This window comes from Ciconia boyciana, chromosome 1 (assembly GCF_034638445.1).
Source record: "Ciconia boyciana chromosome 1, ASM3463844v1, whole genome shotgun sequence".
Classification (NCBI taxonomy): domain Eukaryota; kingdom Metazoa; phylum Chordata; class Aves; order Ciconiiformes; family Ciconiidae; genus Ciconia; species Ciconia boyciana.
The window spans coordinates 161,655,230-161,669,449 of record NC_132934.1 but is presented as its reverse complement, the minus strand read 5'-3'; the positions used below and the strand labels follow the sequence as shown (position 1 = coordinate 161,669,449).

The 14,220-nt window shown below is 46.1% G+C and overlaps 1 protein-coding gene across 1 annotated transcript in view; it reads left to right on the top strand.

Annotated features, from left to right (window-relative positions):
* The first annotated feature begins 10,481 nt into the window (after nt 1-10,481).
* Nucleotides 10,482-14,220, top strand: part of RAP2A (RAP2A, member of RAS oncogene family) — a 33,133-nt gene continuing 29,394 nt past the window's right edge. The window contains exon 1 of the mRNA XM_072849960.1: nt 10,482-10,870. Coding sequence (XP_072706061.1) covers nt 10,557-10,870 — 314 coding nt within the window. The 5' untranslated portion in view covers nt 10,482-10,556. The remainder of the gene's footprint in view (nt 10,871-14,220) is intronic.

The following is a 14,220-nucleotide window of genomic DNA, read 5'->3' as shown; positions in this document are numbered from 1 at the left end:
CACTACCTAGAGAATTAGATGGAGCAGTGCAAATTATTCTACTAATTACTATTTCAAGTTTAGTGAATATTTATGTGCTATCTACGCTAGCTGGTTCAGGTCTCCCTACTCTGCATTGCTGTCACTTTTGTGGTCACAGAGCAGATACCTCTTAAGCTGTATCTGACACACACTGCTGCTGAACTTGCTAAAATCTAGTTTCTTATGTAGTAACAGTAAAGATAATAAATACTTATTGGATTAGGGAACAATCCAGCAACAGTCACTTATTGGTGTATTACATCTGTTAGAACAGATGATGCTTATTAGATCTGAGGATGATACAAAGCTGAGAAGGACCTGCAAGTACACTGGAGGACAAAATTAGAATTCAAAATTGTCTTGACAAATTGGGAAAAAAATAGTATGAAAACTATGATGTAATTCAGTGAAGACAAGTGAACGGTACTGCACTTAGATAAGAGTAATCAGCTTCACAAAATCAGGATGAGATGCAACCAGCTGAGCAAAAGTTCTTCATGAAGGAGCTGGGTGGCAAAGACTAATTACAGATCACAAGCTTAACACGAATTAACTCCACCATGGTTTTGTTGTAAAAAGAAGTTCCAGGTTATACCAGTAGGTATAAACAGAAGCCTACCCTGCCAAGAAGGTGAGTCCTACCTACTCAGCTCTGGGAAGGCCTCAGCTAAGGTACTGTGTCCAGTCTGGGATGCTCTGCTTCAGGAAAAGGATGCTCTAGTCAGAAAAACTCCGGGGAAGATGCAAATTCCATCAGAGGTCTAGAGAGTGTTGCCCATGGCAATTCTATCCTGGAGAAGACCAAGGGGAAATTCTGATTTTACTACAGTTCCTAAAAGTCTGCTGAAAGGGGACATGCGGCTTCATGACCTGAGTGAACTGGACAAGGTGTAGCAGGGTTAAACTACACAAAGGGAGATTCAAGTTGAACCTCAAACTAACACAGTGCAGACAGCAACACACAGGAACAGGTTGCTTAGGGCTGTCGTGGCACCTCCATCACATGAGGTCTTTAGGAAGCGGCTGTGCAGATGTCCACCAGGACTGACCCTGATGCACTCGAACTGCCTCACAGGAGAGTGTGACCTGTGTAGTCTCTTGAAATCCACTCATCAGCCTATTTTTTCTGTGGCTCTAAAGAAATTCCAGTATGTTTCAATTGTAGCTGCTCATGGCAGTGATCTTGACATTTCTGAGTAAGATGTTTCAGTGCTGTCCCTCTCTAGGGGTGGAAGGAACCCCCTTAATGGGTGATTTCAGCAACTGAGAGCTATACCAACCAGTAAATGTTTATAGGGCTGGGATATCAGGATGTGATATAGCCAAAGAATTTGCAAATGCTGAACTTCTAATGAAAGTGTTGGTGGGGTTTTTGTACCAAGAGGTAGAAAATAACAATCACATAAATGCAATCACAATTAGAAACCAAAATAGTGCTGGTTTCCTTCCTACAACTCCTCAAACTGCAGCAATAGCCCTGCAGGCAGCAACTGAAAAAGGAGGAGCAATGGTGTGTTGGAGCCAAAAGGCTCTGTGCTAACTGGATGAGAGACCACTGGCGGACGATGTGGTGAGTAGCTAGGGGGGAGAGTAGGAATTCAGTCATCTAGTTTACCTGTCAGAGCTAACATACCATGAAAGTGTGGCCTTGGGGAAGAGGAGTTGTGAGGACACTACATTAAAAGGAGAAGGAAGCCAAGAAGAAGCCATATGAGGAAGAGAAGTTTGCAGCAAGTGTAGAACCAAGAATTATGACACCATGAAAAAAAAGACCAAGAGATAACCCCCTTGCTGCACTGCTGAATCAAACTCTTTCCTTAAGTAAATACAAAACGTAATGTATTTCCCCCCCGCCATTGCTGAGTAACTGGAAAAGAGATCCAAGTGTGAGAGAAACATTAACTTGGAGTATGACAGGAGAACAAGAAAGAAGACAGAAACTAGCAGACACTGACTGCCTTGAGAAGACTGTCATAGAGCAGTTCTGGCAGATTTATCAGTCATCTAATAAGCCCACTATGTTTATCCCAAACCCATGAGGAAATCTTGTTGGAATCTGCCCCAGAAAAGCTATCCTGATAAAGTTCAGCTCTACGCAGTGGGACCAGATCTATATGAAAGCTCCTGAATAATTCTGGAAAAGCTAATTTTATGGATTTGTTTGGTGTGTTCCAAGTTGCTCCCAAATTATTTTGCAAGAACCTACCTGCAATTCTATCAGCCCTCACTGAAGTTCCAAGAGGAAATGCAAAGAGAGGCTGGAGCTAATTCTTGGTATTATTTTCCTCAAGCAAATGAGCTGTGGTTCTTCTTTAAAGTAGCATGTGCATATCTCGCGCTTGTAGGATAGGCCTCCCACTACAACACAGCTCTGAAAGTTTGCTCGAAAGCAGTAGTCGCAGGGTTGCGTTCATGTACAGCATCGAAGACCTAAAGAAGAGTACAGGAGCTTCGTCCACCTCACAAACTCAGTTCCTTTTTGGTTTTCCCTTGCATGAATCTTTTCTCGAGGCTCAGAATGATTACTGAGCTATTTTTACTCCATCCATAGTCACTGTTGCCAAAACTTCTGATTTTATCACAAATTTATGATACTGGGTCTTCTTAAAGCACCAGCTACTGGAATTAAGAGCACGAGACTCCTGGCTTCTGTTAAAAAAACCCACCCAAATGTTTAATGTATGAGGAAGTAGCAAAAAGAAGCAACAATATCTACAGACTAAAAGGCAAATCCAGTAGTCAGCGTTGGGACTCAAACCCTCATGATTTTCAGGCCTTTAATGTTTATCTTTGAAGGCCAGGAATTAGCAACTCCTGTGTTGATAAAGAACATATAAAAAACTCACGATTCTGAAGCACTTAGTTAAAACTTCCTGCTCCACTAATTAGAGGTTGGGTTCAACAAGCTCCCAGAAGTGGGAACTTCAGAAGACCTTCAGGTAGAAAGACACAAGCTACTCTACAGGTGAGACCTGCATCCCCACACTCATATTCCCAAACTACCTCCTACCTACATCGGCGCATTCACTGAGGGAGGGAGTGTGGGCCCACGCCTGAGCTGGGCACACGTGTCCATCTATTTCTGTATGAAGATGGGGCCAGCGTTTGCCGCCAAATTGGCTGCTGAGTCTTTCTTGGGGGATCTCATGTCCCCGAGGCAGTGGCCAGCCCCCTTAAAACCTACCTCTCTGTGGTCTGCCCTTAAAACCTGCCTCTCTTCAGGGGCCCTTCAGGGGTCTTACACGGTTTGCTTTGGATACTCCGTGGAGCAACCAGCTTCACTGCCTAGAACAGATGATGTAAATCCAAACATCAAGAACAAATGCATCTACTCGGACATACACCAAAATGACCAACTCAGTTTTAGGACACGTACTGAATTGAACTGACCTAAGTTATGAATTGATCACACATGAGACAAAGATTAAATGCTGCCCCTTTTAAGAAAATGCATATATAAGAAATAAATATGAGAAAAGTGTATTGAAATATTATTTGAATTTACAGTGTAACTCACAGCAATTAAGGCATCTTACGATTTAATTCAGTTCTAAATATTTTGCTCAAAATAACCATGTAAAAAGAAAATATTATTGTAACTGTAATATTAAATTTTTATTGACGCCTACAAAATCTAATGTTTGTGAAGTACAAGTCCCTGATGCTTATACTCTGGTTATTAAAAAGGAGGAGTTAAACTTATTTCCTTTCAAGTCTGGCTCAGAAAAAAAATGGCTATGTGACTTGTGACAGATATTGCAAGACTTCTGTACCTTAATAAAAACAGACTATCATTATCTTCGCTTTCTCTTAAGTCTTGCGATTGAATTATTTTTGAACATCATAAGGAGAAAGAAAGAGTCAAATGGAATAATAAATTAGCTGTTTTTAGTTTATTTTACTGTGGTTTTTTACATCCTGAAACTGACTTCCCCTGTTTTGAACCTACATCTGAACAACAGCTACTTAACTTTATTGGCAGATGAGTATTTCTTATAAGACTTAGATATGCAATGGAAGCTTTTCATTAAAAGTAATAACACCACCAAGGTTTCCTGTTTGCTTTTATGGGAAGCAAAGAAAACTTTGTTGTTAAATGCCATAACACATCAGGAGTCCACCAAAACTCCACTAAAAACAACAAAAATCAGGTCACAAGCTAAATCATAATATTTTCACTGAGATTTCTTGGTGCTTTGGGGAATGGTTTGATGAAATTTTCACTCTTAATAAAAAGAGGGGCCAGGAGCAATTATTCTTTTTAAATTTAACCACCATCTTCAATTAAACACGACGACCTTATTACGTGACAGGGATGGCTATCTGACTGCATAAAGTAGTTAAAAAAACATCAGCCCTAGCCCTCGACAAGTGATCCCCTTCCTTTCAATGGTTAATCTGCAATGTCAGGAAAGAACATTAATGAGATGATAACAACAGAAAGCTGTCCCGATTTGCAGAGCTACCAAACTGGCCATCCTCTGAAATAAACCCATGGGACTGAAGCCTTAATGCTCCTTTTTGGTTAGAAAAGTAAATTATGACTGATAGGACTTTGGTATGCCTACTCCTATTGTCTCCATCTCGTTCAAACTGTAAAAAAACCAAAAAACCCCACACCCTGGGGACTGGAGCACACAATTGAAAGTGGCTGGTACAGCAATTTAATGAGTATCTATTGGTGGAGCCACAGTAATTGTGTTCACACTTGTCCTCTCTAGTTGTAAGGTAAAACACATCAACTGAATCTCGTTCTGCTGGAATGTAATCTAGTTTGTTTTCCTTCACAACACAAAACAGTCTCTTGGGAAGCAATAGGTGGGGGTTTAAACGGTTTCAAGCTGAGGATGGCGTTAACTCTGTTCCTCTTTCATGGTTGAGTCCCTGGCAGCTAGCAATTATAAAACAATTTGCATTTCTAGTCTGGATTCGCTTTCTACAAATTCAGGGAGCTGAAATAGCCCAGCACAGGTGTAAGAGGGAGAAAGGCAGTGTGGGTCTCGGCAGAGTGGGGGAGCTAACACAGCAAGCAGGCAGGATCTCCTTACACCCCTATGGAGTTGCAGAAAGTGCAAGAGACCATTTCAGATTTTGGCTCCCTGACTCTAAATAGGCTTAAATGAAGGCTATAGGCAACTTAAGCTGAGGAGAAAAGAGCTGCCCACGCAACATTTCTGATCAGCTGGTTTAAGATCTCCCTGCTCAGCATGCTTGACTGCTGGGAATCCAAGTGCTAAAGTCTCAATTTTGCCAAGAATTTCCTAGCACTTACCTCAGCTTTGTGAATTGTCTTCCCAAAACCAGGTACCAGAAGTAAAGCGCGGGAATGCTGATCACTGTCACACTTACTACACTTGGTGGATCAGCTGAGCTTCAGCCCCCATGCACCCTAGGTTACCAGCTTAGGGTGCTAAGCCCAGGATGGTACACAGGCAGCTCCCTGCGCTTAAAGAACTGTTAATCCCAACCAGTGCAGACACTGATGACTGCAATTCATCACTGCAAATTTTGATTCTTGATCTTACAATGAGGTCTACAGAGAGCTGCTATCTCATCTTTGCACAGAGCACCCCGACTTCAGTAAGGCTTAACACAGACACAAAAGTCATCTCACTCAGAGCTCACACTAGGCTTCACCACTACAAAACAAAAGCACACCTACTATACCTTCAAAAACAAACGCTTAGATTTCCTTAAGAACAAAACAAAAAAACCCAGCAAACCCAAACTGGCCTGCAAGCAGTGAAGTTAATGAAACCTAGCTTCCATAACACGCTTTTCCAGTGCAATAAGTTAAATCCCACTCCACGCCCTCCACCAGACTGGAGACAGCACTTGCTGTCACCATATGGGCTCTTGGGCAATTAGAGCTGCCACCCGACTGCTGCCAAACAGCACAGAGGAGGTCCAACCTCCTTTCCAAGTGCACTACGGTAGTTCCTGCTCTCCTCTAGAAAGCTGCTGTTTTCATGAACAGAGATGTCAAACACCTACAATTTTGCAGCCAGTAAAAAAAAAAGGACAATATTACTGCCAGAATTAAAGGGAAATTAACAGTGTGATCACCCAAAAATGCTAAGGATAGGGTAAGAAAAGCTACCCTTTCACTCCAGTTAGCTGCATCCTGAATTTGATAACTTGATGGACAGTTATAATAAGATAACTAATTTAGCAAGAAATATTAAAGACTAAACATAATCTTAATCCTTAATACTGGCTACACTTCCTAAAATACTGTAATGACACATGGTTAGGAGCAATCCATGTGATAACAACAGAACTGCATTGCTAGCCTGAATGTAAAAACATGACAGTAAGCAAGGACAGGAAATCACTGTTGTTCTAGTAACATGCACTTGCAAGAGCTCTTGCCCATGGAAAACAAATAGACACTAGAATTTTGTAGGGTAGACAGGCTCTGTTTCACATGTTCTCTTGTGCTTTGGTGTCAGGAAACCACCATCAGCTCTCAGAGGGAGGGGGCTATGGATTTCCCCATTTTTCATATTGCTCCAGTTTACATCTTGCCACTGATACTGTTACTACTGAAGAATTAGCAAACCCTGGCTTTGGAATGGAAACAGATATTAGAGGCCTTGTTCCTCTTTCATACACGTACCCTAATATGTAGTCAGAGGCTACAATAGCTAGCAAAAAACCTTAGGAAACAGTATGTTGGTTTCTGCATAAAATAAAAATCCAATATTTATTGAGAAACTCCAGCCTATCATAAGACAGTGTGGTTACCCGCAGGCTGCTGAAGTTTGAAATAAGATAGTTCGAAATAAGACATAAAAAGACTTGAGAAGCGAGCAATAAAACTAAAGTTTCTAAATCCTAGGAAGCCAGCAAAAACCCAGCTGTACAGTACAGAGGGACCAGATGACTCCTGAGTCTCCTGTGAGAAGCTGCAAAGGAAGTCATGCTGGGAAGTGATGCTGCGGGCTATTTGCCTGGCAAGCCTTGCCCAGTTCAATCTTTTGTGGCAGGAAGTTTCTCTTCCACTGAAATTTACTCCTTCCCCGTCCCCCCCTCCCCCTGCTTTTTGGTCAAGAATAGTGCATAAAAGAAAGACTGGCCGCACCTAAATGGCCCCATGTTCTCCACCTCACTATAAATAACTCCACAGAACTGATACTGTATTTGTTTTTAGGGCTGAGCCTCCAGCATGTATCAGCTGAATTTTCAATGTTGTCATTTTCCCCAGATGAATCAAAATCAACCAAGGGTGAAGGCTAGAAAAATAGAGCAACAGTAAGGTATTCAGCCTCACAAGTGAAGTGGCTGAGATCCTTGGGATGCCATTCAAGGCATCCAGCAACTCCTCCCTTTGACCATCCTGCCTTTTCTTTTCCATCCTCCATGCTATATATACTGTCCCTCTGTATTTTGGTTTTGTACATGTTTCTTTAGTCCCTGCACACATCACCCCACTATCATTAAGTGAAAAAACGTTTTGCTGCCCATCAAACTCAGCAATCTATGAGACTGAACACGTGGTGTAAATCTTTCCACTGGGAGCATTCCCGTTACCTCTTTTTGAACCGTTGCCTTCTCACTCTAATCATCATCCTCATCACAAACCAGCAGTCGACAGCTTTTCTCTGAGAAGTACTGAACATCAGGAAATTGTTCCAGTCTCAGTATGAGTAAGAAGGGAGGCCCAAATCTCCTCCCTTCAACACCAATCACTTAAACCTATTCTGTATGATTGTACATCATCTTCCTGTTCTGAAGCACAATACATTTTAAAGCCTGTTAGACATGTTCTTCTTTCACTGTTCTTAACAGAAGGCAAAACCCTCAGTCCTCTGAGATAGCTCTTAGTTTTCTATCTAGATTATAATCAGTTTAGATCCATGCTCTTCTATCAATATTGCTCATTAGCTTAAATGCTTACTTGCTTGAGCTTGACTCCACCCTGGTTTATTGGTTACTCATAACCCTCCTCCGCATTTGCTCTTCCTAGGTTAATCAGGCAAATATTCCTAGTGTACTCTTGTAGATAAGCTTTGTTCTTTTCCAGTAACCCTCCTGGGCGTATTACTGCATAAGTTCTTCTTTCGTGAACATGGTTTATCAGAACTGGGCACAGTAATGTCTCACGAGTCACCCAGAAGCTTGACTGTCTGCATACCACATTCACATTTGTTTTTTCACAACCGCATTAAATTGGCAGCTTCCTTCCATTGTTGACTAATAAACCTAGGTATTTTCCCATTACTCTGCTGGAGGGTTCCCGGATTTATACTACAAACACTTATTAATCCATACAGGCAGCATCTTGCGTTTTGTGCTATTACATGTTCTTGTAGGCTCATTTCTATTCCTTGAAGGTCTCAGGTCACCAACAGAAATATGAGATTATTCATTGAAATTATTACTCATTTCTGACTAGACTGACCAGGCTCTGCAACATTTACAAATAGATTCTGACACTCCTGTAAAAAATGCCGTATATGTCTCTGGTATTGCATGTATTTACATTACACAGATGTGTGGGTTTTGGTTTTGCTTTGGTGGTTTTTGACTGCATGGGCATTGCGAGAAGCCAGCGAATAATCTTCTTTCTTTGAGTCAGACCAAAGCTATGGGCATCCTACTAATATAAATTTGTTTTGAAGCTTTGCAGTTCAAAAAAACAAAACAAACAAACAAAAAAACCCCCAAACAACACATAGAGGAAAAGCCAAACTGTAACAGCAGAAGGCCCAAAACACTAGAAAGCTTAAAGCACTGCACAGGGCAAGCATTTAACCAAAAGACTCAGAGGACAAATGGGCTCCAAAAAGCCAGAAACACATCTGCCACTCAAAAATTCCCAGTTAGGTTCACAAACATGAAAACAGGTCAACAAGGAAGCAGAACTAGACTTGCCCGGAAAGCAGGCCAACACCTTAGGCCTTACCTACGACAAAGACGTGACAATGCAGAGGGAAGAACAGCACAATAAGAAATGCAACCCCAGGAATGAGCTCCTTTTCTGACAGCTCTCAGAAAGTATCTGAACAGCAGACTAACGGCTCTGGCTGAACCTTAAGCCTCTAATGGAAATAAAGCCTTTTCTCCCTATATCAAATCATTCCAACCAGTGACGTTTGAGAAAAAAAAAAAGAAGGGTTAAGAAGTCTGTCTCATAGTAGAATGACAAGCATACAAATGTGAGCATCTTTCCAGAGGGATACTGTTTCCCGTGAGAAACTGTCTCTGTCTTCTCATCAATCAACTTCATTTTCGTTACTGTTTATATGAGTATTTTTCTCAAACTGTACCACCATCTTTCCTGGCCCTCAGTCTCTATCAGAATCAGGAGGCAGGCACTCACTAGTAACAAACACATCGTCCCTCGCAAGTGCACGCCTGCATGCCGATCACAGTGCATTCAAAGAGAACGCTCGCAGGATCGGTGCGTTAAATTTTATGAATCCCATTTGCTTTTAAATGCACAAGCAGGATTAACAGCGTGGCCTCGGGCCCTCCGCACACGCCGCAGCGGCCCGGCCGCAGGCACCTTCTGCCTCCGGAGAACTGCCAAGTTTAAAACAGCCAGAATTTACCACGCCAGAGCCCCCTCCCCCAGCACACCGGGAAGCAGAACCCGGGGGCCTGCACAAGGATTTCCCCTCGGGCGGCTCGGAAAGGCCTCTCCCCCCTCCCCCACTCCCGCCCACCTACCGGGACAGGAGGCAGCGCAGGGGCCGCCGCCGCCGCCTCCTCACCCAACCGCCCTGCACCCCCCCGGTGCGAAGCCAGGTCCCCCTCAGGCTACAGGCCGCTCCCGGGGCCCAGGGGAAGCGTGCCGCCCCCGCCCCCCCACGGCTGCCCCGGCACCGAGCCCCGACGCCGCCGCCGCAGGCCCCTGAAGGCACTTCCGGCCGCGGGGCCGCCGAGCGCCCGCCCGACCCCGCTCGCCCTCAGCCCGCGCTGCCATTGGCTCATCCCTCCTGGCGCGTGACCGCTGCGCGGCCGCTGGTTGGCCCTCCGGGAAGCGCGTGTCGCGGAGCCGGCCCGGAGAGCGGGGCGGAGGCGGGCCGCTGTCTCCACGGCGACAGCGCCGGGCGAGGGGCGGGAGGAGACGGGCAGCCGCCGCCGCGACCCGCCGAGTCGCTGCTGCCGTCGGCGTCACGTGCGGGCCCTGCGCCCGCCGGTTGGCCGGCGCCCTTCGGCGGGGGAGGGGGGGGCGAGGGGGCGCCATGTGACGAGGCGTCGCCCGCCCTCCTCCCCGCTCTTTCTTCCTCCTCAGCGCCCCCCCCGCCCCGTCGCGCGCCGGCCGGTTGGCTGTTGCCGTGGCGACAGGGGAAGGAGGGGGCGGGGCCGGCGCCCCACCTCAGCCGCGCCGCAGCCCGTGAGCGCGGCCCCGCCGCCGGCAGCGCCGCCCAGGAGCCGCCGCGGCCGGGAGCATCCGCCGGGCGGGCAGGAGCGGAGCGGGGGCGGGCAGGGCAGGGCAGGGCGGGGCGGCCCATGGCGGGGGGGTGAGGAGGGGCCGTCGGCAGGTGCGGGTCGGGCGGGCGGTCCGCGCTGGCGGCGGCGGGAGGATGCGCGAGTACAAGGTGGTGGTGCTGGGCTCGGGCGGGGTGGGGAAGTCGGCGCTCACGGTGCAGTTCGTGACCGGCACCTTCATCGAGAAGTACGACCCCACCATCGAGGACTTCTACCGCAAGGAGATCGAGGTGGACGCCTCCCCCTCTGTCCTGGAGATCCTGGACACGGCGGGTACCGAGCAGTTCGCCTCCATGCGGGACCTCTACATCAAGAACGGGCAGGGCTTCATCCTTGTCTACAGCCTGGTCAACCAGCAGAGCTTCCAGGACATCCGACCCATGCGCGACCAGATCATCCGCGTCAAGAGGTGACTTGCCCGGCGGCCGCTCCTCCGACGGCCGCGCCCGACGCCCACCTGCGGCCCGGCCCGCCGGGGCCTGCGAGCCGCCCGTCCCCCCCTCCGTCCCCTCCTCCCCCGCGCCGGGCCGCCCCGCAGTGCCCGGATCTCCGGCCCGGGGGCTGCCCACGCCCTGCCCGCTGCCCGCTCAGGTGCCTGCCCCGCGGCTTCCTTCCCGCAGCCGCCTCCCTCCCTTCCTCCCTCCCCCCCTCCTTCCCCGGTGGCGCCCCTGGGCGCCAGGACCCCCCCGCTCCCGCCGGTGCCTCGCCCGCAGCCCCGGGCTTCCTGTGGGCGGGTGCCGGCCGCCAGCCGCAGGGGTGGCGGAGCGGGGGCAGGGGGCTCCAGCGGTTTCCGCTGCTCGCCCTCCCCCCCCGCCCCCCCCTTCGCGTTTACGACGCGGTAAGTTTGGGGTGCTCCTGCGTGAAATATGGCAGACAGGCTGGCCGCAGGCGGGCAGGCGGCAGTCCGTGCCACGGCTATAAGCGGGGGGGCGAAAAGCAGTTCCCCGAATGTTGCATCGGGTCGGTCCTCGAGTATACTTTCTTAGTGGACGTGCCGTAGTCGATTTGCAAGGGAAGCACCTGGGTGTTTTCGTGCAGCACACGTGCCTTCAAAGGCAGATAGAGATCCACCTTTTCGGATACCTGCATAGGTATTTCTGTGAACTTCCCACTCCTCTTAAAAGTGCAGAACGCAAAGCCTCTTTCTTGGTAAAGAGATGACGGCTGGGAGCATTAGGCCTTATGTATGCCCGTGTTTCTCTTAAATTTCCCACGGTCGCCTTGCCAGCCACTCTATTACGAGTGGATCCACAGTGGTGAAACACCGGTGCATACTGCCAGTTTGTTTTTATAAGCACTACGTTGTTTAGATATGCGTCAATCAGTTAGATGTCAGCAGCTGAAATGTAGCCAGTCAGGCTAAAATAAGGGTAGATGCACCATTTGAAATCATAGCAACCGTTTGAACCATAACATGGATGAGAAAATGCCGCTGGCCAGATCATCGCAGACCGAGATCTGTTATTGCCCGTAGAGAGAGCTTGTAATTATGTCGCAGAACTGGTTGTAGCTTTGGCTTGGACATCTGAAAGGGAAACCCTTGTAAATAACTTAGTGGGACCACAGCTGTTGGATTTGCATCTTAATGTAGAGTGGAGCGTAAAAGGTGGTAGGCTAATCATATGGTCGGGTATGGTCTGTTCACAGAAACTACCATTCCAGACCAAGGCCTGGTGAAGATGTATTTTGAAATTGGGGAGGAGGGAGAATAGGGGAAAAGGGAGGGAGGAGACAAAGTGCTGATATTTTTGGAGACTTGCAACTTCCTCGTAGTAGGTGTTTCTTAATGTCTGTCCTAACTTTTTCACTGGGGATTTCTAAAAACCAATGTAATGAAGTTATTTTGAATCTATTATGGAAAATGCATTTTCCATATCCTTGTGATCATTATCGTTCACACATACCTTATAGAAGAACAGTTTCTCTTTAAGCAGAGTAGACTTTATTAATTAATAAATGCTTTTGGTTTTCCTGTGTTTAATCAGTGGTATAAATTCATTTAGTCTCTGAATGCCTAGCTGTGGCTTTTGCAGCTTACATTGTGCCTTGCAATGGAGCGTCTGCATTCAGACCCCAGCTGACAAACTGTAGATACGTGAAGCAGGATAGGAAGCAACTTGTACTTCCATAGTTACATTGACTCAGCACTGCTCAGAGTGGGTCTAAATGCTGCTCTTCTTTTTCTTCTTTCATCTCTTTTACTGCAAGACTTCAGCTTTTGGTTAGGTACTTTGTGAAAGACATATGAGCAATGTTTTAATCCTAAATTTCAGTTATGCAAAGTGATCTAAAAGCAGCTGAAATCCTGAAAATTTTAGCAAGTCCTGAAAATTTTAATTGAGTTGTAGCTGAAAGGGATATGCTGTTGACTTGCAAAATTAAAAAGATGTAGTTTCAGCAAGTGTACTAGGTCTTTCCTTGTCAACTTACCTCATCTTATATTTGTGGGTTATGTTGTTGTTGTGTTTTGGAACTTGACTTAAGTTTGCAGGCAGTGTAAGACCTAATGTGTTGTTGACTTAAGCTTGCATCCTTTTTACCAGTTAAACTGGAAGAATGTGTATTTACAGATATAATATGTATCTGTACAAGGACTTCTAAATTATAATTTACAGTTGCACAAATGCATTTAATCCATGTTGAGAGACAAATAATCATAGTCCTGTTTACTTAGGGATTTTGGATGAGATGTACCTGAAAACAACAACTATATGCTTGTATCGATACAAAACCATGATCTAAAAATCTCTGAACTTTCATTGTACCTGAAAACCGATTGGCCAGGTCTCTTAACTGGTAGGTATCTCTGCATTTTACATGTTGTCCTTGCTATTTGTTGTTTTTTTTTCTGGATGAAAGAATCCCTGTGGTGTTATATAATTAGAGAGTAATTTTAATTGCTCTCCCAAGAAGTAGCAAAGCCAGGTGAAATTCCCTTTTCAGGTTAAGAGATGCACGTTGAGTCTTCTGCTTCCCTGGTCTAACCACTACATACCAGGCTAAGCTAAGGGAGTCCTTTACTCCACCTGATGAAGTTGAGTTACTTTATAGGAATGAATGACATGTTCATGAATGAAAGAGAGGAAACAAGTGGACCTTTACTTAACTCTGAAGCTAGTGGTTAGAGCGGTTGAGATCACTCTTGCCAGTATAGTTTCTGTTCTCATTAAATGACTATTTAATATTAAAAAATGCATAAATAGACTTAGAAACAGGACCAAAATCCAGGTCTCCCAGTCTACAGAGAAGTCTGCTAATGGCAAAACTATAAAGTCAAGCTTTCTTGTGTACTGTGGGAGCCTTGCATCCCTTTCAGGCATGGTGCACAGCTTTAACAAGAGTGGAGGATGCCTCCATAGCTTTTAAACAGGTAATTGAAGTTCTTTCCTGGGAAATGGTTTAAATGTAAACCATATTCTTATTTTTGAAGTACATAAAACGTTTTTGTCTAGATCTTTCTAAGAATGAATCAAGGTGCTTTACCTTCAGTAAGGGAGCCCTGTCAGTTCTGAGTGGATGGTGCACCCCCAGCAGCTCTGCCTAGACTCCTAGGTGAGGAGAAGGAAGAGGTTTCAGAAGTGCTCACTATATTCTGGGCCAGAGTTTCCCACCGTGCAGCACGCTGCCAGCGTTGGATGAAGGATCTCGGTGGTACAAAATCACAGCTGCTGTTCTTCTTCCTCCAGATGCTGCATCTTACAATAGTTTCTACCCAAGGAGTGGCTTGGCTGTAGCTTGTGTTGTACAAAGCAATTGCTT